Below are 25,707 nucleotides of genomic sequence, written 5' to 3'. Positions count from 1 at the left end.
ATTTGACTCAGTCGAAACATCAGCAGTTATGCAGCAATTACGTAATCAGGGTATAGAACAGCCTTATAAATGGTTTGGTTTGGTTTTATGGGGTTTAACGTCCCAAAGCGACTAAGGCTATGAGAGACGCCGTAATGGAGGGCTCCGGAAATTTTGACCACCTGGGGTTCTTTAACGTGCACTGACATCTAACAGTACACGGGCCTCTAAATTTCTCCTCCAAAGAAATTCAACCGCCGCGGCCGGGATCGAACCCGCGTCTTTCGGGTCAGCAGCCGAGCTCCATAACCACTGAGCCACCGCGGTGGCTCCTTATAAATGTGCTAAAAGATATCTATTACGGTGCATGACCACCATAATCCTACATAAAGACATGCAATGTAATTTCACTAAGGAAGCGTGTCAGGCTGGAAGACGTGATCTGTCCAATGTCATTCACCTCCTGTTAACAGAAGGTATTAACTGACCTCGACACGCAGCAGTTGAGGATAAGGGGTAATGGTGAGTCCGTGAGTAATCTACAGTTCGCTGATGAGATCAAGGTGCTAAGCTATTCAGCGGAAGAACTGCACAGCATCATCAGTGACTTGTAGAGGCAAAGCCGAATGATGGGTCGGACATTCACGTTCTAGTGACGACAGTCCAGTGGTCAGGAAGACAGCAACAATAATTGCAAACGAAGCTCTTTATTTGGGCTGACTTCCGCCCGCGAAAGAACTTAAAAGCGCGGCAGTGGCGTAAGCAACAAACGTGCATGTCAATCGTCGAACTACGAATGGCCGCCTCTCGCGGCATCGTTCAATTTAAAGGCGGCAGCGAAACTTCGAGATAACTGGTCAAGACCATCTACAGCAATCTGGAAAAACGGAGACGCAGCTCTTCATGGCAGTGCTCAATCGAGATTAGTCTGGTCGCTTCTCGCGTCAGGAACAAAAATGATAACACTCTTTCCTGCGGCCTTGAGCGCTGACACTACAACGATATGTGGCAATATGCAGAAAACAAATGTAATGCTTCACCGTCTCGGAAGGCAACAGTAGTTTACAACTGGTAAAGGCCGATTCACACGACGGTCCGTTCGCCCGCGGCCCGCGCACTACTTGTGCCTGCGTCAGCACACTGAGAGGAGCGCTGGCTGGATGGATGGCTGGCCGCCGACAGCGCGCCTCTCAATGTGCTGACGCATGCACACGTAGTGCACGGGCCGCGGGCGAACGGACCGTCGTGTGAATCGGCCTTAACGAGGCACGAGAAGGGGTAACGGAATGCGTTTACTTAAGGCAAGTTGTTACCGCAGGACCGGATCTCGACATTGAAGTAAGTATACGAGTAGAAGAATACGAATGGGCTGGAACGCATTTTACAGGCACTCTTAGATCACAAATTTTATTCACTTATTATTAGTACCTAAAATGCCCATTGGTGTGGGGTATTACATGAGGGATGGGCATAATGTTCAAGTGAAGATTAGTTCAATGGCAGTCTTGAAGGAATGTGGGTCGGAGTGGTGCACCGCGTCGACAGGCAGTTTGTTCCAGTCCCGAGCGGTCTGAACAAAAAACGAACGAAGATGGGCTGTGGTCTGTGCTGGGGGCGGATAGACGGCTTTAGGATGGCTGGTGCGACTTGATTTTCGATGAACTGGTAATATTGCTGAAACATTGAGCGGCGTATGGTAGAAATTGCGAAAAGGCACAGCCTGAAGATGCAGCGTCTCTTTTCAAGATTAGTAAGATTATCCCGTGATTTGAGTGGAGTGACACTGGAATGATAGAATAATAGGAGTAGTCAGCGAAAACAAACCTGGCAGCGCGATTTTGTAGAGCTTCGAGGGTGTTAGAAAGATTAGCTTGATCGGGACCCCAGACAGAGCATGCGTATTCTATTTTAGGTCTGATAAATGTAAGATAAGTAAGTGTTTTCACGGATGCAGAGGCTAGGCGCAAGTTTTGACGGAGGCAACCAAGAGAGCGATTGGCTTCGTTAGTAATGTTCATTATATGCTCTGACCAGATTAGTGTATCTGAAAGGGTGACGCCAAGGTATTTGTAAGAGTGGAGAGATGATAATACCGAGCCACAAATGGTGTAACTTGATGCTTGATAGTTTTTCCGACGCTGAAAGGAAAGCAAAGACGTTTTCTTGGTGTTTAGGCAAATTAACCATTTGCCGCACCAAGTTTCAATCCGTTTAAGGTCATCCTGTAAAATTCTAGAGTCAGAGCTGGTGTGGATGGGGCGATAAAGTACGCAGTCGTCTGCGAAAAGGCGGATGTTAAAGGATATGTTACTAGGCAGGTCATTAATATGAATTAGAAATAGCAATGGTCCGAGTACTGTACCTTGGAGGACGCCGGAGAGGACTGGAGAAAGAGACGAGGAGCGGTTGTTAGCGTACACAAATTATTTTCGGTTCGTAAGGAAATTAGAAATTCAGTCTAATACAAGGGGGTTAATGCGCAATCTTGAGAGTTTAAGTAGTATTCTTAGATGGGGAACTTTATCGAATGCCTTTTCGAAATCTAAGAACAGCGCGTCTACAGGTATGTTGAAGTCTAGGTTAGAGCTTATGTCATTTATGAATGAAGCTAACTGTGTATCCCATGAGAGGCCCTAGCGAAAGCCATGTTGTCGAGGATTGAAAAAACTAACAGATATAAAAAATTTACTATGTGAGAGAAGAGGACGTGTTCCATTACCTTGGAAAAACACTTTTTAGAGAAATGGGACGATAACTGGAACATAAATGTGAAGGAGCTTTTGGAACTACTTTGCCCACTTTCCAGTCTTACGGCAAGACTCCTGATGAAAATGACTGCTGAAAAATATTGCATACGATCACACTTACAACAGTTTTTGTGCTTTTTAGTACCTTAGTGTTGATACCATCAACTGCAGATGAGGATGTTAGCTTTAGTTATTCAAAAGGGTTGAGAATTAGGCGAGTTGGTACGAATTCACACTGCTGTGGCACCGCAGGGACAGGGACAGAGACAGAGTGACAACAACACAAGTGCTCACTAACAACTAACAAAATTTATTAAAAGCAAAAAAATGTATAGACAAAACCAATGCTTACATGCACAGTCATAACACGGTTACAAAGGTTAGAGGCAAGAACACACGTTAAATCACGACGAATCTACCTGTTATCATGGTTTAGTGTACTTTGAAGATAATCAACCTCGGCGTCAAGTAGTAGCAAGGATGGCAAACTGACGCATACATCTGCCGACTTCCTTATACGGAAGGCCTCTATAATCTGCCGGGAAATCCATTGTCGGGAAGTCCGGAAGTCGGGAAGTCCGGGAAGTAATGGAACTCCATTCCCCTAACATGAGGTCTACACTACACGGGGCAGACGGGACGATGTCTAAATGTACAGGTGCGGCCAGAATAATAAGAAGCACAAGAAGGGTCGCGGAGCAGCGGAAACGTGCTTATGCGCGCTGCCTAGCAGTGGCGACAGGAACTATCTTAATTTGGACGCGGCGAGATGGCGCCGGTAGCACGGACCCACTTTTCGCGCAGGCCTATCAACATTTATTTATTTATTTATTATTTATTTATTTATACATACTGCAGCCCTATTGGGCTATTGCAGGGGTGGGTGTGAACAACAGTGTAGGAAAACATGGAGCACAACAATGGCAAACATCCGAAACAGTACGAGTGAAAACAAGAAAAACGAAAAAACTATTCAATAGCCGTTAAAAACAGCTCTAAAGGAAGAGAGCGAGTAGAACCGGGTAAACAATTCCAGTATTCGATTGCACGCGGAAAAAAACTGTATTTAAAAGTGTCCGTGCGGGCAAAATAAGGCGTGATGTTTAGGCTGTGGTGACTTCTAGTTATAGATGGTACAGCAGGGATTAGGTAATCATTTGCAGAGGTCCGGCAGAAAGAGTTAATAATGCAATACAAAAATTTTAAAGACTCAGTCCTTCGTCGAGATGAGAGTGGTTGCAGGCCCAGTGATGAAAGTGCTGTGGAAGGCGAAAAATCTCTACCAAACCTGTGACATATGAAGCGAACGGCTTTCTTCTGCACTGCCTCGATTTGGTTAATTTCGCGTTGTTAATTTCGCGTTGTTAATTTCGCGTTGGGCAGCACCGCCAGGTGCTGCCTTCATCCAGGCGTGCTCACTTCAGCCTCGGTGTCACAGCATCACAGCATGTAGCATGTAACATCAGCATGTAGCATGTAACATCAGCATGTAGCATGTAGCATGTAACAGCATGTAACATCACAGCATGTAGCATGCAATCCCTGCTCCATGATCGACTGATACTCTGCTGACAGCGCCATGCGCTTCGTTGCCCCGTTTCTCGCATCGAGGAGCGGCGCGCGCTGTAAACGGGCGCAGGACGGCCGTTTCGGCATTACGTGTTATCTCGGCCCTTCAGTCCGCGCGGCCACCGCTTTGCAGTTTAGTCCACGCGCGACACCGAGGCTGAAGTGAGCACGCCTGGATGAAGGCAGCACCTGGCGGTGCTGCCCGAACCAGCTGTGCATCTTTCGAGCAGTGATAACGAGGGTTGCAGCAAAGAGGGGGGCTCGGCGGCAGGCACTCTCGCTTCGCGCGGATAGCCAGAGGTGTCTGTTGTGCTGATAGGTGGCGCTTAGATGCAGTTTCTGCAAGCTTGGCCGTCTTTCGCGCGCTCCCTATTATTCTGGCCGCACCTGTAAGCCTCCAGGAGCACGCCAGGTCACTTGACGGGGGTTCGGGGACGCACATGACTAAGCATGTAAAAAGCCACAAGTGTGCCCCGTTGTTCAAGGAAACACGCGTTCTCTGGAAGCATAAAGATAAGACTTCGCGGGAGATTATGGAGGCCTTCCGTATAAGGAAGTCGGCAGATGTACGCGTGAGTTTGCCATCCTTGCTGCTACTTGACGCCGAGGTTGATTATCTTCAAAGAACAATAAACCATGATAACAGGTAGATTCGTCGTGATTTAACGTGTGTTCTTGCCTCTAACCTTTGTAACCGTGTTATGACTGTGCATGTAACCATTGGTTTTGTCTATATATTTTTTTGCTTTTAATAAATTTTGTCAGTTGTTAGTGAGCACTTGTGTTGTTGTCACTCTGTCTCTGTCTCTGTCCCTGTGGTGCCACAGCAGTATGAATTAGTGATTTAATTATTTTGGCTATACCGGAGGCATTAAAAGTAATGTCGGACATGAACGAATGGTGGCACAGGGGAAAATATGGTAAATTATGATCAGGTTCTTTCGTGAAAATAGAGCAAAATGCGGTGTTAAGTTCTTAGGCTGCCTAACTGTCTGGAATCGGACAATTCTGGCCGTCGTACAGTTTTAATGGCTGAGAGCGCTTCGGGTTAATCGTATTCCAAAATTTTCTAGGATTAGTTTTTATCATGTTCACAAGAATTTCAGAATAAAAATGGCGCTTTGTTTTGTTAGCTTGTGATTCGAATTCCTTTTCTGCAGCGTAATACTGTCAGTTTACTAATACCTCTCTGGTGAAAACTATATAACAGCTGCGTCTTAGCGGCACTCACCTATGGGGTGGAGGTCAAAGAAAAGTTTAAACTTAAATTGAGGAGAACGAAGTGAGCTAAAGAAAGGTAAATGACCGCTCTAACGTTGAGAGACAGGAAGAGAGACGACTGGGCCAGAGAGCAAACGTATGTTAATGGCATCCAAGTCAAAACAAAGAAGAAATGAGCTTGGGCCGGTAAATAACCGATGGTCCTTTAGGGAAACGGACTGGATTCCAAGAGAAGGCAAGCGTAACAGGGGATGGAAGAGAGGCATGTGGTTGGATGAGATTAATAAGTTTTTGGGGATTAGGTGGCCGCAGCTGGCACGGGACTGAGTGGATTGAAAAGATAAAGGAGAGGTTTTTCACCTGCAGGGGCGTTCACTCTAATGCAAAACGACGATGGCGGTTTGAGCTGCCGAGGTTACAGATCTGACACATTGCGGTGTGTCAAACTGTCGCGCACATGTCCAAAGCGAGGACAAAAACTTACTCGGCAGGTGCAAACCGAGTATCGACAGTGTGCTGCGCCGCGATGCCTTTGTGAGATGCACTGACTAAAGCTTGGAGTCTATGTTAGGGAGTGGTTGGTCAGATATAGTTTTCGATAATTACAAAGAGAACAAAAAAGGGTAAAACCGCAGGTTGCTTACCAACGTTTCGACAAGGGGACTTGTCGTCTTGGCAAAACGCCATCACTGTCGGCGTTTAAATAGGGTCGTCCCTTCGAGGAGGAAGGCCGGGTGACGGAGAGGAGGGTGCGAAGTGGGAATGGTTTTAAGGTGAGCAGGTTGAATCTGGTCCAGGCATGATGACTGGCAAAGTTGATTAACCGGTTGACCCCCGAAATTGCGAAAAGAAAAAAAAAATCCAGCTCAGCAGAAAGGAATCCGGGGTTCTGGAGCGTGGAGAGATAGAGAGCATGGGCTTAAAAGGCTGTGTGTTCAGCTTGGGTCGATGTGGACATGGAAGTATGCCAGAAAACACACAAAAGTGGTGCTTAAAATAAACTTCTGTCAGGATAGTTTTTTTCTCATGCTGGCAGGAAAGAACTCGGGAGATGAGGTCACGTCAAACGTTTTGAGGCCGGCTCCCTCCTGTGTCCTGCGCATGCGCAGTAGACAATGCAGCGACGAAAATCCGCCCAGCGTTACTATTGGCTGCGCCGGCGGCGAAATAGTCCCAGTAATCCTCGCGAAAGCGCGTTACTTGCGGCCCACATTTCTGGCATGAAGCTCGGATATCGAGGGCCTATCCTGAGTTTTCCATCCAACATGTTTCGGCGTAATACTTCCGCCATAAAATGGCTCAACTGGGAAATGCGAACCTCTGATAATTGTGTCGATGCGGTTCTCACCTACATGAACTATAAAGTAAAGTAGTGATGGGGGTAACGATAGCTATGGATACGGATGGCTCTTCACTGCGTTGCGGAAGGCCAGCGGTGGAGTAGGGAGGGCGGTAATCGTTGCCTCGTTAACCCAGTACCTAAGAAGCAACCTACCAGCTCCCCCCAACATTTGCACATAAATGGGGTTAACCATGAACCGTTTCGTTTCCTACAAAACTGGCGCTGTCTGCATATCGAGTGGCGCCGCTTGTGTCCATAAATCCTAGCTCTATTTCTCTTTTCAAGAATTTGCACTGGCCGGGTGAGATACGTTCGAGATAGGCACTCTTGCAGGATTCAAGGCAACCAAGTCTTTCGACTGAGAGCTTCCTTATCGATTATAGCGCCTTTACGATAACGACGTCAACTGCCTCGTCGTTGTATATCGGCCTCTTGTTTTTATCACCAGTTACCAGCATAGGGGTGACTCAGGGCCTGTTGGAAGATACGGAGGCAGTGCGCTCAGTTTCTGTATAAATGACTGCTCGTCATAAGCAGGTCTTGATTCACAGCGGCACTGTCCATCGAAGAAGATTTCCTGCTTACAGGTGAGCACTTTTCAATCAGTGTAAAACATGTGACATTTTATCTTGAAGCTTTCTTCGCTGGGATGTGCCAACACTGCTTCAGGGAATTTGAGCCATTTTCAGTGAGTTAAGTGTGGGCCTACCGCCTGTAGTGGGTTGCGTTCTTTGCTTGCTGACGAAATGGTTGCACTAATAAAGTGCGCTTAACTGGAGCGTCGGTACTTTTACGCGTACACCTTCCGAAGCCATCACTGGTCCACTTTTCATGTATGCAGTACTGCTTGGTAGTTGATCTTTTATAAAATATATTCTGAACATTGGATAGATAAGCTAATATTTGGAGCAAATACTACATAATAACAAGAGCCTGCGTAGATACCAACGAGGCAACAAAATAAGCATAATATTTTTGGCCGCATTCTTTAAATGGAGCATGAGCTGTGCGCGAAGTGAAATATTTGTTTTCCTGGAAACATCGCCGAGTGGGCTTGAAAACAAACGTTAATTAATGACATCCAAGTCAAAACAAGGAAGAAATGAGCTTGGGTCGGTAAATTGCCTACTGGATTTAGAGTAACAATGCTCAGCACATGTGGAACTTTCGACGGCCACATTTTCCGGCAAGTTGCGATTAAAGCTCACCACATAAATGCTACAATTTTGTGATAATAGGAAGGCACAGAAGTGTATAACATATAATGAATTTTCATATTACCCGTTTAAAAAATGCTACGCTGAGCATGATTTTCATTTTTGTACCGGCAACTAACTGCTGCAACACCGCACCGACAGCGATGTCTGGTGCGTCAACCATGACAGATGATGGGGCGTCACATTTGGGATGTACGAGTAGCGTCGCACCCAATGGCTTCTTTGATGGGTTGAAAAGTGCGGTCAGCACTGTCTGTCCAGGCCACAGCAGTGTTCGGTGTCTTGGGGCCCGAGAGGAGGTCGTGGAGAGGCTGTGGTATGCTAGCTCAGCGAGGGATGAATCGGCGGTAATAATTACCGAGGCCAAGAAATTCGCGTAGTTGATTTATGGTGGACGGTTAAGGAAACTCACGAATGGCTGTGGCATGGTTTGGGAGCGGGCGAATGCCTTTGGCGTTTACGCGATGACCGAGGAACTTCAACTCCGCGACACCGTACTCGGTCTTGGGACCGTTAACCACAAGGCCAAACTTATTGAGGCGTGCGCGCACTTGCCGTAGGTGGAACTTGCGAGCCTCGGGGGGTGGGGCTGAACACGAGGATGTCGTCCAGGTAGGCGAAGCAACATCTGAGACCTCACAATACCCGGTCGACGAAACGTTGAAAGGTCTGGGCGACATTGCGGAGACGGAAAGGCATGCGGAGATATTCGAATTTACCGAAGGGTATTATAATGGCGGTCTTCAGAATATCCGAGGGTTCCACAGGATTATGGGGGTCTGCTTTCACTAGGTCGACCTTCCTGAAGATAGTGCAGCCGTGCCGTGCCGACGTAAAATCCTGGATGTGAGGAATGGGGTGACGGTCTGGTACAGTGGCCTTGTTTAAAGCACGGTAGTCGTCGCACGGCCGCCAGTCACCGTTCTTTTTGGGCAGCATGTGAAGTGGTGAGGCCCAAGGATTCAAGGAGGTACGAATAAAGATCAGGTGCAGCTTGCGCTCGAACTCCTTTTTGGCGACGGCCAGAAGATATGGTGCGAGGCGACCAGACCGGGCAAACACGGGAGGGCCCATCGTGACGATATGATGTGTAACGCTAAGTGCGGCTTATGCGTGGAGAGAGAGGGTGGTCGAAAAATATCCGGAAATTCGGCAACGACACCAGATCAAGGGTCGGAAACGAAGGCGGGCGCCTGGAGAAGCTGGAGCGGTGGAGCTAAGCCCGTCTGGGAGTCCAAGATACGGCAATGCCGCATGTCGACGACGACCTTGTAGTGCCATAGAAAGTCGGCTCCGATTCTTGCCTGGTGCACGTCCGCGATGACAAACACCCAGCGAAAGATGTGTTCGAGACCGATGTCGAGATTCGCCAACGGTTGACCCTAGGTACGTATGGCCAACTTGTTGTCAGCGCTGAGCGGAGGCGAAGCAGGAGGACGGCGGCACTCGACCAGCGTATGAGGAAGGACACAGAGCTCGCCTCCAGTGTAGATGAGGTAGCGAATCTTGGTGCTACGGTCGGTGACATGGAAGAGGCGACTTGATCTTGGGCCGAGAACACCGGCCACCGCCAGCGTTTGGCCTGAACGTTTTCGGCGTAGGAGCAGGGCTGGTGGGATTGCCGTGCACGAGAGCCGTAGCGATGGTGGTACCAGCAAATCGAATCTGAAGGGCAAGAACGGCGGCCGGTATGACTGGGTTGGAATGGCGATGTAGCGTAGAACGCGTCCGGCGTGTGCGGAGAGCAGCAACATCAGCTGTATTCTGCACACTTGCCGAGTGAGCTCCGCGTTAACATGGAGGAGCCGGGAATAGAGATTGCCAGCAGCCGCACCGGCGGTCAGAGATTCAGAAGGATGTTGCATTGTAGCCACGAATAGAAAACAGACTTCCATGATCCTGTCGGCTAGCAGAGCCAGGGTCTGCGAAGCCGGGAATGCAGACACAGTCAGCAGCATGCGCACCTGTTGTGCAAGGCGCTGCAGGAAAAGTTCCCGCAGAACGGCGCTGTCGGCTGGTATATCCTGGTCTGCAGCCAACGCGCGCATGTTACGTAGTAAGTTTGTAGGTTTCCGGTCACCGAGCTCCTCGTTGGGAGCAAGTTGCTGCAGTCAACCCTGTTCTGTGTAGGTGGTGCGCTGGATGAGCGCAGCATTTAGATGGTCGTGAAGTCGCTCGGCTGGCGGAGCGTAGAACGTCACGAACGATGGGAGCAGTAGTAGGCGTGAGCGCTCCGACGACATGGTCGTACATGGTCAACTGCGAACTGACGCGGTGACGACGGAACAATGATTCTATCGTAATGAACCAAAGTTCGGTGTCCGAGGACCAGAATTCGCGAAGCTTGAGGATACACATACCCCGGAGTCAGGATGGAGTGGCTGGAGCGGCGAAGAAGGCGGCGCATCGGGGGCGGAATCCGGGGCCATGACGCACAAGAGGCAAAAAAGGCGAAGAGGGCGGGGCTCGGGCTCAGAGCAGCGGGAGGCCTAGCAAAGTGGCTCAGGCAGAGGCCGGGCGCGAGCTGAGAGCGAAGGCACGAAGTCTGCAGTCATCAATTTGTGGCGTATGAGAACCAGGCATACACCATTGCCCGGTGTCCACAAATATATATTTTTAGGCCCACTTCGCCAGACGAAAAACCAGACTGTGTGCCGAATCTCTTCTGCCCACGTGCCCTGTAAGTTCTCGCTAGTCTTCTTGTTTTTCGGCCGGACTATCGTCGCAATCGCGTGTTAGGCCGCTACATTCCCTTACAACTACGTCACTGACAATGCTATGCCGAAGAAAGCTATGTTTTAGTTCGATAAGCCAATTTTAATAATTGTTGCCAGTTTAAATAAAACGCCCTGTATAAGACAAGAATAAATCAATTTTTCCTACTCTTACCTAAAGAACTACAGGATGCAGTTTTAGGTGTCGCTGTAAGAATATGAAAACCGGAATTTACATGCGCAGGAACGCGATGGAGGACCGACCGCGCAGGGGCGAAGCGGTGGCTGTCTTCAAGGAGCAGCAGCCGGACAGCAGCTTCGAGCTTGATGTGGCAGCATTGAAAGAACTGCTGCTGTGTGACCGTGTGAAGAACAAGCCCGTAGTGGTGATCTCAGTGGCCGGGGCGTTTCGGAGGGGGAAATCGTTCCTGCTTAACTTCTTCATACGCTACCTGCGGAACCGATGCACGAGTGACTGGCTGAGCGAATCTGAGGCCACACTCGATGGCTTCAGCTGGCGCGGAGGATCCGAGCGGGAAACAACGGGCATACAGCTGTGGAGGGAAGTCTTCCAGGTGAGACCGTCCCATCTGTTGCTACGATGCGTAATGTTTGATTGAATGAACAATGAATGCAGGTGCCTACTGCAAAAGGAGAGGAAGTGGCTGTTGTGTTAATGGACACCCAAGGCACGTTTGATGGGAAATCTACAATGAAAGAATCGGTGACAATTTTTGCGCTCAGCACATTGCTGAGTTCAGTCCAGATCTACAACCTTTCTCAGAACATTGGAGAGGATGACCTCCAGCACCTGCAGCTCTTCTGCGAATATGGCCAGTTGGTACAAAAGGTCTGTTCTCAAAAGAATAAATTCTGATTTTCGTACATGACCCGAACTCCTTAACGATGCCTATTCTGACGCAGGAGATGACCGACGTACCCTTCCAAAAGTTGCTGTTTCTGATTAGAGATTGGAGTTCTGCGCACGAGTACGCCTATGGTGAAGAAGGGGGCCGGTTGTTCCTGAATAAGCGTCTACAGGTTTGCGGTGAACAGCCTAAGGAGCTGCAGAAGTTGAGAAAAGCCATCAGGTGCTCCTTCAAGGAGATCACTTGCTTTCTGATGCCCCATCCTGGCCTTGAGGTACACCGAAGCACTTTGTTGTGCGAGTGCTAACTGCTTTTTGTGCAGGTGGCAGAAGACCCAGAGTTCGAAGGTCGCTTGTGCGACATTCGACGAGGCTTTATAGAAAATTCAGACAAGCTCGTATCCGCTGTGCTACACCCAAGGAAGTTGCAGCCGAAAATAATTAATGGCTCCACTATCACTTGCGGCAGTCTGTTCACCTACATTCAGGTATGGCTGCATGTTAATTTCTGCACATGTTATAATTGGTTCTTTTCTTCAGGTATACGGGCATGCTTTCAGCATGGGAAACATACCTGAACCCAAATCTCTGGAAGAGGTGAGAAGCAGCTTTTCATTGCAGAATCAATGCCATCATTGCAATTCATTGCCATCGCCGAATCTTTTAATCACTTTCAGGCGACTGGTGTGGCAAACAACGTGTGTGCACTCAGGGAAGCAGTCGAGTTCTATGTCCGTGAAATGAACGAGGTAAAGAAATCATGGGTAAGCATTTGTATATAACATAACACATTGGGAGCTTCTGCAGCTGTGTGACAAGCTCAAGAACCCCAGCCAAGAAGAGATAAGGCGTGGCCACGAGGAGCAACGTGAGGCTGCTCTTCGAAAGTTCGACAGTGTCTTGAAATTGGGCGGCAAGAAGCTAGAGCAGACGTGGAGGAACAAGCTAAGTGTGGTTGGTTATTATTATAATTATTATTATCATTATTTGTGCCTTAAGACGCAAGGTAATTAAGGGAAGAGTGGGATCACTTTTATATGCATTGTACTTTTAGTGCTCAAATTAGTTTCACAATTAAAATTTGAGGCGTAAAGTTTTATAGGCTCATGAGTGGCGTGAGCGGAAGTTGTAGACAGAGGCTGTCCGCGAAAGTGTCCGCACCAACCGTCACTGTTAATTAAAATAATAAGAATAGAAAATTAGCGTCTAGGTGGGAATAGAACCCGGGCTGGCTGCATGCGAGACGGGGACGGTGCCACTCCACCTCGACACTTTTTTTCTTTTATTTTTTGTTATTCATTGCCTGGCTGTGGCACATAACGTTTACCCCAATAAAAACACTCAACAAAAATACACATAACGCTATATACATACGGCACTGTCGTGGTCAGAAAGCACGACTCTGGCTTCATCAGGTTAAAATTCCTGTAATATTCACAACGGCTTTAGTCTTGAGGTCCAATCGGGAGGCTCCGCAGCGGCTTTCTGGATGGCAGGAAACCAGTCCATTCTCTCCCAGAAGTAAGTTCTGGCAGGTCGTGCATCTGTATCGTAATGATAGCCTGCCATTCTTGAGCGCCATATACAGTGGAGGCCCAAGAGCATTTTGAGATCAAATGGTACCCCATCCTCATTACCAGTGCTTAAACAACGAGTTCCCTTGGCGTCAAGTGGTAGCCCTTTTCTTATTGGTGCTTTGTAGTACATCCCAAAAATAAACCCCTTCCCAGCAATGCAGAAAAAGACATGGTCTATTGTTTCGGGTTGTTTAGAAATTAAGCAGTGTGTTCCCCATGGTAAAAACTTTTTAACTGGTAGCGTCCCGGTGTGTAATTTTAAAAAGAAAAAGGTCTTCACTTCTGGTGGCACCTGCATTTTCTTCACACTTTTTAAAACATCACTTCCCGGGCCTCTAGTGTACAAAGTCCTGTACATGGAGTCCGGGAAAACAATATCACAAAGATCACTGTACAACTTTTTCCTTTTATTTTTGTACAAATAACCGCAGGAATAACGTGCAGATAAGAACCTAACACTTGCTACAATCCCTTAGTTGTAACCAAAATTTCCACCTGAGGGTGATTCTGTGGATTCAATGAACTCTGGCAGCAATTGCCGCAGCCTCAATTGGCACACGGTGCGCGAGAACGGGTCTGTGACGTCACGAAAAAACAAAAAAATGGTTCACCAGCTGCCTTAGGTGCCCTAGTCCCAGCCCCCCGTCTTTGACCCGCCGGAACAGGTTCGTTCTGCTACAACGTTCCGATTCGGAAGCAACTGTGAAAACGGCAAAAATCCTGTGTAGCTTCTGAATGTTCATACGAGAGCAATGAAAAACCTCTATTACCTACCAGAGCTTGGTAATAAAAAAAATTTCAGACTCTAACCTTGGCGATAATTGAGAGGCCCATTGCCTTTCCGTTTCTCAGGTCTGCCACGTGCGTCTTTAGTTTGCGCTTTCCTATACTCTTCGCTTTCGCGATAAGCATCGAGCGGAACGCCTAAGTACTTCCCCGGGGTCGTCGGCCACAGTACGTTTGCAAAATGGCCCGTGTGGGATGGCCACCATCTATGCTAGAGTCCAAGGCACTTAGACCAATTAACCCCGCTGCCGGTGACTTCGTTGAACTCGCGTAAGCACCCGACAGCCTCGCTTATGCTACTCTGATCAACTGTGAACACTGCAACGTCATCTGCACAAGATAGCAGGTTAACTTAGCTGCTTGTAACCTAAAGCCGGTAATCACGTTGTTTTCTATTGTCAAAAACTGACATAACTAAAGTGAAAAATTGTAAGGAATGCGGCGTTCAATGAAGTCCTTCTTTAATCAAATGTAAAGATGCAGTATTCTACTGGGACATCATGCAGCGGACATTAATAAGAAAGGTCCGCCAGACACCTCGACGTTTGAGCCTGAATGAAGGCCTGTCTATTGAATGCACATATTTAAAAACGTATCTTCGAGATATGTACCGTGCTGTGTAGAAAATTATTAAGGAAGCGGCGAAAATGGAAGAGATGCGAAAACATAGCAAACATTTATGCTTTTCGCTTTAGTCTGGACACAGTAGCAGCTAGCTGCGAATATCAGGCTTTAGAAAGGAAGCGTAAATGTTTTTTCTTCTTGTACGCTTGGTGGCTGAGAAGCAGCATCATCTGAAAGGGAGTTCCCATCAACGCAGGCAATGTTGTTTCGGCATCGAAGCTGATTTCTTTGCGTAAATAAACGCGGTGCTTTTTTTTAAACGGACATGACTCTTGGCAGGACACTATCTTTATTATTACTTTCTGTGTGTACTTCAAAAAATAAACCAAGAAGAAAGTATCAAGCTTCGCTTTGTCTCTGTTTGCTCAAATCATGGATGTGGCGCATTAAAAGAGTTTATAACTGGACCATTTCCTTGCTGTTAGAAAGTTGAGAAGGGCGTTAAAAAGCATTATAAGAGAATATATTTAGAAATTTGGTCACTTTCCTGTTTCTGTGTAAATGTAAAAGTGATTGGCCATATAACCGAAAATGAGGCAAAGTTTACATTGTTATTCGAGCGCAGCATCAGAGGAAGCCGGATATTTAAAGAGGCTTTTTATATATTATTACACTGAAGGACTACCAGTGAAGAATCTTGGGTCTGTATGCCAGTAGTGTCCATGATTCTCGGCTTGAAATGGCAGCACTTACTAGGAACAATTTGAAGTACTCACAGCTGCATTCGGAAGCACTCAGAACCGCGTTTGCGGAGCTTAAACCGCATGGCCATGGCCGCCGTGACCTAGCTTTTCCAATGAATATTTGAAGATTGCAATACTAAACAGTTCTGAGCACAGCATATGCACAAATACATCTGTTTAGTTCTTCATGAAGCTTTACTGCTCAGAATTGGATGCAGGCTTTACAATGCCGCTACAGCCCAGTTGTAAATGGGCGCTATGGGTGGCTAAAGGCTAAGAATATGGGTACCTACACAAGGGGCAGAAGATAGGAAATAAGACTACGCAGTAGCAGGACCACTTGTCGTCCCGTCTTCTTCGCGCAGTTTTAAAATGAGTGATCTCAAGAACCAATCAGCTCAACTACAGCCTTACTACAGTGCTGAAGCCGCCCAATAGGCGAACATTGATTATTTCAGCCTGCTGAAGCTCACTACACCTGCGATTCCTGAAGCCTGGCAAAAATGTCTAGGCCTGGATTTGGCTATTGCTTAACCCGTCTCCCCCAAGCACACCAACGGGCATCTGAAGTTAGGGCGTGGGGCTTCTCCTCGAAACCGGCTATGTTAGCGCAACGTTTAGCTAAAGTCGGGATTAACTGGCCCCGATACAAACGTAAACATTCATATGTAAAATTTTAGATAGTTTACCTTTGATAGTATTCTTACGAAGTCGGCATGCTTTCTCAATTTTACCAACTCGCAAACTACCAACTCGTAAAGAGCAATGCGCTAATACTTGGCGCGTTGATAGTCTACCAAGCTTTACAAATTCGAGTGCTTGTTGCTGAAGTGAGATATGCAAAGCATATGCACCAGATAAGGCTACATAGCACACATGCGATCACTGTGGTGGTGACATTGGCGCATGGCTGAAGGTCACATGGCGATCAGTTGTAGAGGACGTTAAATTATACGTTTTTCGCCACCAAAGCATCCTGTGCGGTCCGCAGTGTGGTATTGCCTCCGTGAGAGGTGCAAGCGAGCTACGCACAAGCAGCGGTCGAAAATGGAAACCTAGCAGCTACGGGATCCAGTGGCAATAGAGGGTTAGGTCAGAAGGATCCTTCGTAAAAATATATTGCGCCTGCGTTGTGGGAAGTCCTACTGGATTTAATGTGTTGAAGCACTTCCTTCTTGTTGGCTAATTGTATGAGTCCGTGGGAAGTAATTTCAAGTTGCACCTCGCAGACGATCAACGAGAGTTTCATGGAATTCATCAAGCGGAACGAGCAGGATCCAATGAAAGCGAAGAGACTCGACGTGCTGAAGGAGGTTTTGCGCACGGTTAACAATGTCATTCAGTTTGCACCTCTTTTCTTTCCTTCATTGGACCCGGAGGAAAAAGCCGCTGTCATCTTGGCAACCTGTGCGGCAAGTGCTGCTGGAAATCCTCTGTTCGATCGAATCGAACGTCTGTTCACTGCGTGGTGAGTATCGCTCTTTGATTTTACCTTCCCTCTTTTCAGGGAGGAGGAAGAAAAGCAGAGAGGTTAACCGGTAGATGAAACCAACTTGCTACGCTGCACTGGGGGAAGGGATGAGGGAATATAAAGCTGAGGGAAAAAATGGAGAGACACGAAAAAGCAGACGGAGAAAGAACTTCGGCAAAATGACAGCCTGTCGTGCAGGCCTGACACTCTTAAGAAGCACAGGGGGCCTGGCAGGCCCTCATCGCCACTGATAGCCGCGGCCAGTGTCCAAGGATCTTGAATTCTGTTAGCGGGCGCGATACGATATGTTCCAGCGCATGGCGTTTTGCGGAACTGTACGCTGGACATTCACAAAGAATAGGAGATATGGTCTCAGCACGGCTACAGATGCCACAGGCAGGGTTGTCAGCCATGCCGATCACAGCAGAGTAATGGTTAGTGAATGCCACGCGAAGCCACAGGCGACACAGCAAAGTTTCCTCACGTCGCGGTAAGATGTATGGAAGTCGTAGCTTCAGGTGGATCCAGGGATAGTAAACGCAGGTTTGAAAACTGGCGCGAAGTCCACAAGGCAAGCGTGATCTCTCGTGCCAGTGTTAGAAGCCTACTCGCCGCGTCCGCTCTCGAGATGGGGATAGAAACAAAATCGCCCTCGTGATGAGCAGTTCGTGCAGCCTCGTCACCGTGTTGGTGGTCTGCGATGCCGCTTTGTCCTAGAAGCCACTGGTAGGCGATATCATGCCCTTCATTGATAGCGGTGTGGTGTAGCTCTGGGATTTCCGCGCCCAGCTGTTCATGTGACCCATGGCGAAAAGCAGATTGTAAGGCTTGGAGGGCTGTTTTTGAATCACTGAATCACTGCCGAGGTGTTTCTTCACTGATATGCTCAATATGACACAAACAGCGGTAAGTTTTGCACCAGTCGATGAATTCTGGTGTGATGTTTTCACTTTCTTAACTATGTTTCTTACGAGGATGACCACGTAGCCCGAGGAACTGGAGGCGATCACTAAGCCTTCGGTGTATACGTGCTCTCGGTGTCCGTGCTTTTTATGAAGATATTGAAGACTTGTCTGTTTTAATGCTGTCGGCGATAAATCAGTCGTCTTTTTGATGCCTGGTATGGAGAGAAGCCCACGACGTTGATGCAAGCTCCATAGTACGTTCTAGGAGCTGGTGTAAAGTGGGATGGGAGAAAGGCGCGATTGGCATCAATAACTTTCTCAAAGTATGTACCCGGCCGGATAGCAGGACGACTGGCAAGATGGTGAGCGGCAATCCGAGAGAGGTGTGTAATATGCGCTCACAAGGCGTCGACTGCTATATAGGTAGTCACTGGATTTATCCTGGGCGATGAGTACTTTTGCGGCTGTAGACACGCACATTGGCAGCCCGAGGCACGTCCGGAGAGCTTGAGCTTGAACTCTTTGCAGACGCCGTTCGTTCGTTTTCCTCAAGTTTCCAAGTGCAGGGAGACTGTGCCGAAGAAATCCCATGAATAATGCGGTGCACAGCTGGAGCATCGACTGAACGTCTTCCCCCCCCCCCCGAGAAAGTAGAGAACGTGAACGATCGATGTTGCCCTTGGCTATTGATGACTAGAATTCACTTCCCGAAACTATTGTCCATGAGCGTGACAACTCAAAATTCAGGCAGTTAACATTCGCTCATTTTTCTAAATAAACTGATGAGCAGCAATAGGATTTCATTTTTCTTTTGCTTTACTTTTCTCCAATACACTGCATTTTTTTGTTCAGTACCCGATTGCTTTTCCTTTTTGTGTGTGAATATACTGTTTTGTTGTTTGTTAAATAATACACGGCATTTTTTGTTCAGTACCCGATTGCTTTTCCTTTTTATGTGTGAATATACTGTTTTGTTGTTTGTTAAAAGTATGCGGACCATAACTGCCTGTGTAATTTTCGTCCGTTTGTTCTCCATATATTTCAAAATGCACGGATCATAGAAATGCACGTACATCACCATGCCTCGTTGTGTTTTTCTTGTCTGTATAAATATGACCATGACCATACTTTCTTGTCCCCCCCCCCCCCCCCTTATGCAATGCCCAAACCAGGGCCCTTAAGGGATAATAAATGATGATGATGAATTGTTAATCGGCTTTTAACCTACGAGACATGCGGGCTCCATGATAGATTACGATCGATGATTACTCCAAGGAAGCCATCACTTCCTTGTAATATTGAGACATGCTTTTGCGTGTAAAGGCAGCAAGGGAACGTTTTTCAATAGAAATCTCCAAGCCTTGCAGGGGTAGGTAGGTCGCAAGAATGCTTGCCGCCTTTGAAGCCTTCCTCTAACTTGTGGTCGCGTAACTCCTGATGACCAGATACAAATATCATCCGCATAGACTGAGGTAGTTCTGGCGACTGTGGTAGTACGTCTATGAGGCCGATAAGCGCAAGGTGGAAAAGCCTTGGGCTAAGTACTCCATCCTGTGAGATCCCATAACAATTGAAATGTGAAGACGTTGGTCCGTACGCAGTCGGCATAAAGAGTGATTTGTTGAATAAATAATCGCGTATCAAGCACATGTGGCCACCAATTTCTGCAGATTTCCGAGCGTCCAAAATAGCTTGATTGGTGAATTTGTCGTATGTCCCTTTTACATCCAGACACAACGCCGTGGCCGAGCGCCTCAGATGCTTCTGATGTTGAACTGATGACACCAGGTCAATCACGCTATCAATAGACGAATGTCCCCATCGAAACCCTGATATTACATCTGGTCATATTTGACAGCGCTCCAGACCACTCAATTCATGTGTGTACCACCCTTTCCATGAGTTTGCCCACGCAACTAGGCAATATAGTTGGACGGTACAATGCGATGTCAAGCGGCGATATTCCTGGTTTATGGACAGGAACCAGATGACTTGATTTCCATGCATCCCGAACTGTACCCGCACACCATGATGAGTCGAAGATGTCTAGAAGAGCAAGTCGAGCCTCCTGACCAAGGTTTGCAAGTGTAAAGAATGTCACTTCATCTGTCCCCTGTGATGATGGCCGTCTGCAAAAAGCCTGGCGGCGTCTGATTCTCCCATAGAAAAAAGGAGGCACTTCGATGAATATTTATGGCGCAAGGGCATCTGCTCCCAATGAGCGCCATGGAACAAGTTATTTTCGTTTGCTCGAGGGGGCGGGGGGGGGGGGGGGGGGGGGTCAAAGACCCACTTCCCAAGCATTTCACGGCGAATAAGCCGAGCACCAGGCAAGTGAAAGCTTTTACCCATTGTATCACCGGCGGGCACCCGGCGGCACTTGGGATCGAACCAAGAACCTGCCGCATGCGAGGCGGATCCCCGACCACTAGGCAGGTCCAGCACAAAATCCCGCTGTGCTGTTTTAGGCACGTAGGAAATTTAGTCTGCAGTCAGCGAGCATCCTCACAGGAGCCGACTCTGCAAAAAAGTTAAAAGAAACAAATAGAGGAATATGGCTTTCAGTATTGCATTTGAAGGCACGAATTGGTGCTATGCTGCTTGCGTATTTGTTTTCTCGACTTCTTGAGAAAGATAAAAAAAGAATCGAGCGGCGTTCTTGCAAGTAGTAGCTGATGCTATGCGCCGGGAGCATTGTATGATGCACTGATAACAGCGCGAACTGTCTCTTGCATTGCCGATGCAGTATTTGATGCTGCTGTTGAAGGCGACCTCCTTCCCCTGGACTCGCAAGAGGAATAATATGGGCCACCCGAGACACCGATAGCAGGAAAGAGTGAGCCTTGATCTATTTCTAAGACATGTCCCAATCTTTGTATTCAATAAAAAGGCTTGTAGTGGGTTTTTCTGTTTTTTTCAAAGTCAGCCGTCCATATTTTAAAGGGGTAGCGTTAAAGGCCCCGTACACCAGAAAATACATGTGGGCGTTGTGAGCGAAATATTACGGGCTTGACATTTAAGGTGGTGGCCAGAGAGCAACCTAGGAAGCAGGTGGACCTCCTGGATCATGTGACCTACCGGTGTCATTACAACCTCACCACCGCATTGTGAGCAAACTGCCCACTGTGGCAGGTGGCAGTTAAATTGACCATTGGTCGAGTGATGTGGCACAGTGCTCGGGACAACCTGGATCACAAAAGTCCCAACCGCTGGGAGCACCTGCCACTGCAGGGCCGTGGCGCATCACTTAACCGCGGCACCACTGGGCTAAGAGGGGTATGAGGACTCCCAGGGATCTGTGAATGTAAAGAACGACCTTCTGCATAGATTGTAATTAACGCATTACGTTTGCGCGTCATATCTTAAGGCGGAGCTTAATTGTCCTCTCCAGTTTTCTCTTTCATAATAAATGCACTGCCCTAAGCAAATCATAGAGGACACTGAACAGTTTCTACTAGAGAGCTTCCTGAATATACTTAGAAACTACACGACACGGAATACAGGAAGGAAGGTGGGGACAAAAAAATAAGACGGGCATGCCGGGTGACGGTGTGAGCAGAGAAGAACCAATAAGAAAGCACTATATAGAAACAGCCCTTACACAAACAAAACAACAACCAAAATAAATCAGGCAAATAATGCAGTTGAAGGTAGACTTCGTATCTTTTCTTAGAAGCCCCACGGGGACAAAATGCGTCACCAGTTTTAAAATTCGGGCATGGGATTTCGTCGCGCATGGGTTTCGTGCATTCGTTTCGTCAGTAGACCGGAGAATTCAAGTTTACTAATGTGAGGTGACGCCACCAGACCGGAGCGTTTCCACTGGCAGGGGGAAAGTGAAGTTGGCAGAGCGGAGCGTTTTCATTGGCTGAGGGATGGGAGGTCAACCGCCTCACGTGACGTCACAAGACCATAAGTGATGCCCCATGCCGTACGTAGATAACATCAGTTCCGTTAAAGGCGCGAATTCTAAAATATAATGCTCACGCTAATAATAAAGGCTAATGCTATGGCATTACCAACAAATAATTGAATTAAGTTCCCCTGTGAATTTTTTTTTATCTCTTGCGGCCCATTGCAGTGAGTAGCGTCCGCCAAATTGGGCCCGGTGACTGCGCACGGCACTTTCGTTGAAACACACTCGACAGAGCTGCGTTGTGTAGCGCGAGAGTGCGACCACCAGTTTTTGCAGCAAAATGTGGTATAGCTTCGACTTATTCACAAAGCCGTGCGTTCTACCTTGGAATCTTTATCGGGAGACTTAAGATCCTAATTACACCTTCTATAGTTTCATATACCGTAATTTATTCTATTTTATTCATTTAATGGCCACCACCTGCCCACCTTGGCATCTAGCGGCCACCTGCTAATGTTGGAAGTGGCGCAGTGGAAAATCCTCCTCTCCACGTTTAGGGAAGAAGAGGAAGGGGCGAATTGCGATAGAGACAAAGAAAAGGGAGGAGGCAACGGGTGGCAAGATAAGATTTCGCTATTGCGTATTAGCGCTGCTAGGATTTTTTTTACAGTGAATGATATAGATTCCACGGCCAAATGCGGGCTAATTGGCTACACGTGAGTTCTATAACAGCCTTCAATAATGTCAGCCTTCAGAACTAGGGATAATTCTTCAAGCATTAAAATAATTAGCAGCAGTTGTAGTCGTAGTAGTAGTGATAGTGGTGTTGTTTGCAGAGAGCGACCACGATCCCTAAGTCGATACGGCTTTGGCCTGCTTAGCAGAAAGACGAAGGAATAAATCTCACCCACTGCCGACGCGCCTGGGTGGAGCCCAAATTAAAAATTTTCCCGCAGTTTGTGCGACGTCACACGCAGTCACAGGTCCCTACGACGCCAAAGTTAATTTCACTCCCTGCCCGCGTGTTGATCCCACACTCTACTTTGAAAACTTGCTCCTGCGTCAATTCCTCATCGCCCGTCTTGTGGGGGAGGCCACGGTAAGAATCAGTAAACTTTTCTTCCTGGTTCATAAAATGCTTTTGAGTAAACTCTATATCTGCTTGAAATTACTCAATAAAATTAACTGGGGCACGTAAGGAACGTATGTGTGACTCCAGGGAAAGCATTGCATATTTTATTGAAATTCTATCCTTTTTCTATTTCAAATCCATTCCAATTCTATTCTAAATATTGTAAAATTCTATTCCAATTCTTTTTTAATTCTATTCTATTCCATTTTACTTTGTGCAGTTGTAAGTAATAATACTGAGTATAACTAGTTAAAATTTAGTATTTTACTGCCTTTGTTGCTGTCACGCCGTTCGACCAAAAGCAAGTTTTGTATCGCCTCCACTTTTTGGGCGATGCCAGGACTTCGCGTCGGTGAACCATGTAATTCTCTCACTCTAATATTACAGCGCGACATTTCGGACCTACGCAGGATGTCATTTTTTTTCCGAGCACACCCCAAGAACGGTCCTGCAAGCTACGTTGCAGAATACTTGTGCCTACAGAGAGGGCTGCGAAAGTTTACTGCATCCTTTTCTCAGCCCTGGTTTTATGCATTTCCTTCTTTTGTTGTTTTGCAACTTGATGGCATTGTATCGGTGATATCTGCAGTATTTATTGCTGCACGAATAAAGGGACGAAAATGTTCTATTAGCTTATATAGCATGCAGGAATGCATACAAACTTTTAATAGATACATGTCTGTACAATTTAATATGCAATTCACAGCTATGGCATCGCCATATAAGGATTAGAACAACAGCCTTATGACGCGGCCTTTCTTTGAATTTGAGGATTCTTAAAAATGAAATAATAAAAGCATAAACCTGACTAATAATTGAGACATCTTGGGAAGCCGCTTTGTTGTTGGTCAACAGATTTGTAAGAGATAATGCATATGAATATAAACATTAGAAGCCGTTCAGAAAGGCACAGCTTTGGTACGCACTGCGATTGTGATGATAGAGCACATGTATTTTCGTAAGAGAAGAAATCAGCCACTTGCTACAGTCAGTTACAACTCAAGAAAGAAAGAAGGCCCGTCCAGCCCATGGCTTCGTCCAGTTCTCGCTCTGTATCAGGGGAAAGGCAGGAAAAGGGCAGGTGCCTTTGTGCTCAGCGCAAGAAATAACCAGCGCAGCTACAAACAACCCAAAAAGAGAAGCAGCTGAAGAAGCCGCCATTGCTCTGGCAATATCGCACGGCAACGCAACCGGACACAACCTCACTATAGTATCGGACTCCAAACAAACATGTAGAAACTACACAAGAGGCAGGATCGACAGCACCGCCAATCATATTCTACACACGACGAGAAGACACAAAAACACTAAACATAGTACAGTGTGGGTTCCCGGACATGAGGGGATGAGGGGCAACGTGGCAGCAGACGAGTTAGCTCGAGGGTACGTCAACCGACCAGACTCAGCACTTTGCACCATAGGCACCTTTTACCAAGTTCCCCCCCCCCCCCCCCCCCCCCGTACTCAGATATACTCGATCATTACAGGGGTCAGCGGGAACGCTACCCAGCCCCACACAATAGGCTCACCATAGGAGGAGGCGGTAGACTGGCGCAGACTACAAACCGGTACCTACCCACACCTGCACAAACTACACAATATTTTCCCTACACAATATGGAGACGAATGTCCGTGGTGTCAGGGTAAACCTACACTAGAACATGTCACATGGACCTGCCCTAAGGCAGGCTTAGAGCCAAGAGTAAACAACCCGAGTGTGATGCAGTGGGAGCACTTGCTGGCCAGCGAGGACGAGGAAGCGCAACGATTCCTTGTGCGCCGAGCCACGATGGCAGCAGTCAAGTGCGGCATCCTGGACCAAGGATCAACCACGGCGCCCAGTGACCCCGAAGGGTCAAGAACACCAATTTATTAACAATAAAGTTTTTTCCATCCATCCATCCCGCACCCTTTTTTAAGGCGGGAGCCTTTAATGCCTCATCGTTGTAAGCAGGAGTTGTCGACAGAAATGTCACGCTTTTCAATTGGTCGAAACGGTCGTGACGTCACAGTGCGCGAATTTCCAACGGGGCCAATTGTACTTTGCCTTGTAGCCATGTAACCAATTAAAAGGATCGTATAGTGATGCTCCAAGTAAGTGGGACTGAGGTTAGTTAATTGCTTAATCACCCAATTAACCTAATAAATCTTTCTAATCAGGCCACATAAATAAATAAAACCGAGTAGGAAATTGGTCGAGTTCGGGAATCGAACCCCGGTCTCCAGCGTGCGAGACGGGCATGCTAACCACTCCGCCATGCCAGCTTGATGGTTTGGAATGAACAAAGACGCGTCTAGTGATACGGTGTCTTCGTTCATTCCCATCTTCCTCCCTTCCCATTAGGGCGAGGTTCAGGTGTACACCGAGGTATGCGAGACAGATACATTTCCTTTCCTCAAAAACCAATTTACCGACGGGTAAGGCGTGGGTGGTGGTGGTGAAAACATTTACTAAGAAAGGACAGGAGGTATGCTTCGATCAGCCCGTAAGGGACCGATCCTTAAAAAACTAGGTGGAGGTCCCTAGTGTGGGACCCCAGTGGCGGTGGCCGCCGCCCGGGCGCGCCCGACTAAGGGCGCGTTCACACTACACCAAAGTTCCGGCGAGCGAAGCGGATTCGGCCAGATTCGGCCGTTTTTGACGCCGAAGAAGGCGGAAAGCGGCGCGGAGAGGGTGATCGGTGCGGGACCGATTTTTCCGCCTTCGCCGCGGAAGCGACTACGGGCCGTTGACGTCATGTCCGGACAAATTCTAGCATGGCGGCAAGCATGGCAGCGGGCCGGGCTAGCTCTTTCTCGGTGGAGATGCTACTAGACGCTATAAAGGAACACCCAATCCTTTACGACAAGCGGCAGCTGAACTTTAAAGACGTGTCACATAAGGCGGAGCTCTGGGAAAAGATCGGCAAAGAACTGGGAGTGAGCGGTACGTACAATTGCTTTTATATCTTGCTTCACGCCGATACACGCGAGAATCGTTTTTTTTTTTTTTTCGGATGCCAGTGTAGTACGTTTC

General features: G+C 47.5%; 1 protein-coding gene across 2 annotated transcripts; it reads left to right on the top strand.

Moving 5' to 3' along the window:
• Positions 1-7,320: 7,320 nt before the first annotated feature.
• Positions 7,321-20,605, top strand: LOC149328711 (atlastin-1-like). 2 transcript variants are annotated; one of them, XM_089559669.1, is made up of 10 exons: positions 7,321-7,445; positions 11,034-11,364; positions 11,427-11,639; positions 11,714-11,932; positions 11,981-12,145; positions 12,198-12,254; positions 12,335-12,406; positions 12,465-12,611; positions 16,557-16,795; positions 20,450-20,605. In XM_089559669.1, exons 1-10 carry the CDS (start codon positions 7,375-7,377, stop codon positions 20,454-20,456), a joined length of 1,521 nt encoding a protein of 506 aa, XP_089415795.1. In that variant the 5' UTR covers positions 7,321-7,374; the 3' UTR covers positions 20,457-20,605. The 2 variants fall into 2 exon arrangements, with proteins under 2 accessions (XP_089415795.1, XP_089415796.1); XM_089559670.1 differs by lacking the exon at positions 20,450-20,605 and adding an exon at positions 18,232-18,827.
• Positions 20,606-25,707: the final 5,102 nt, after the last annotated feature.

The sequence above is a fragment of the Amblyomma mixtum genome, chromosome 9 (assembly GCF_055824585.1).
Source record: "Amblyomma mixtum isolate Tamu chromosome 9, ASM5582458v1, whole genome shotgun sequence".
Lineage (NCBI taxonomy): Eukaryota > Metazoa > Arthropoda > Arachnida > Ixodida > Ixodidae > Amblyomma > Amblyomma mixtum.
Note: the sequence above shows the minus strand (reverse complement) of the source record. Positions and strands in the feature narration are given on the sequence as shown.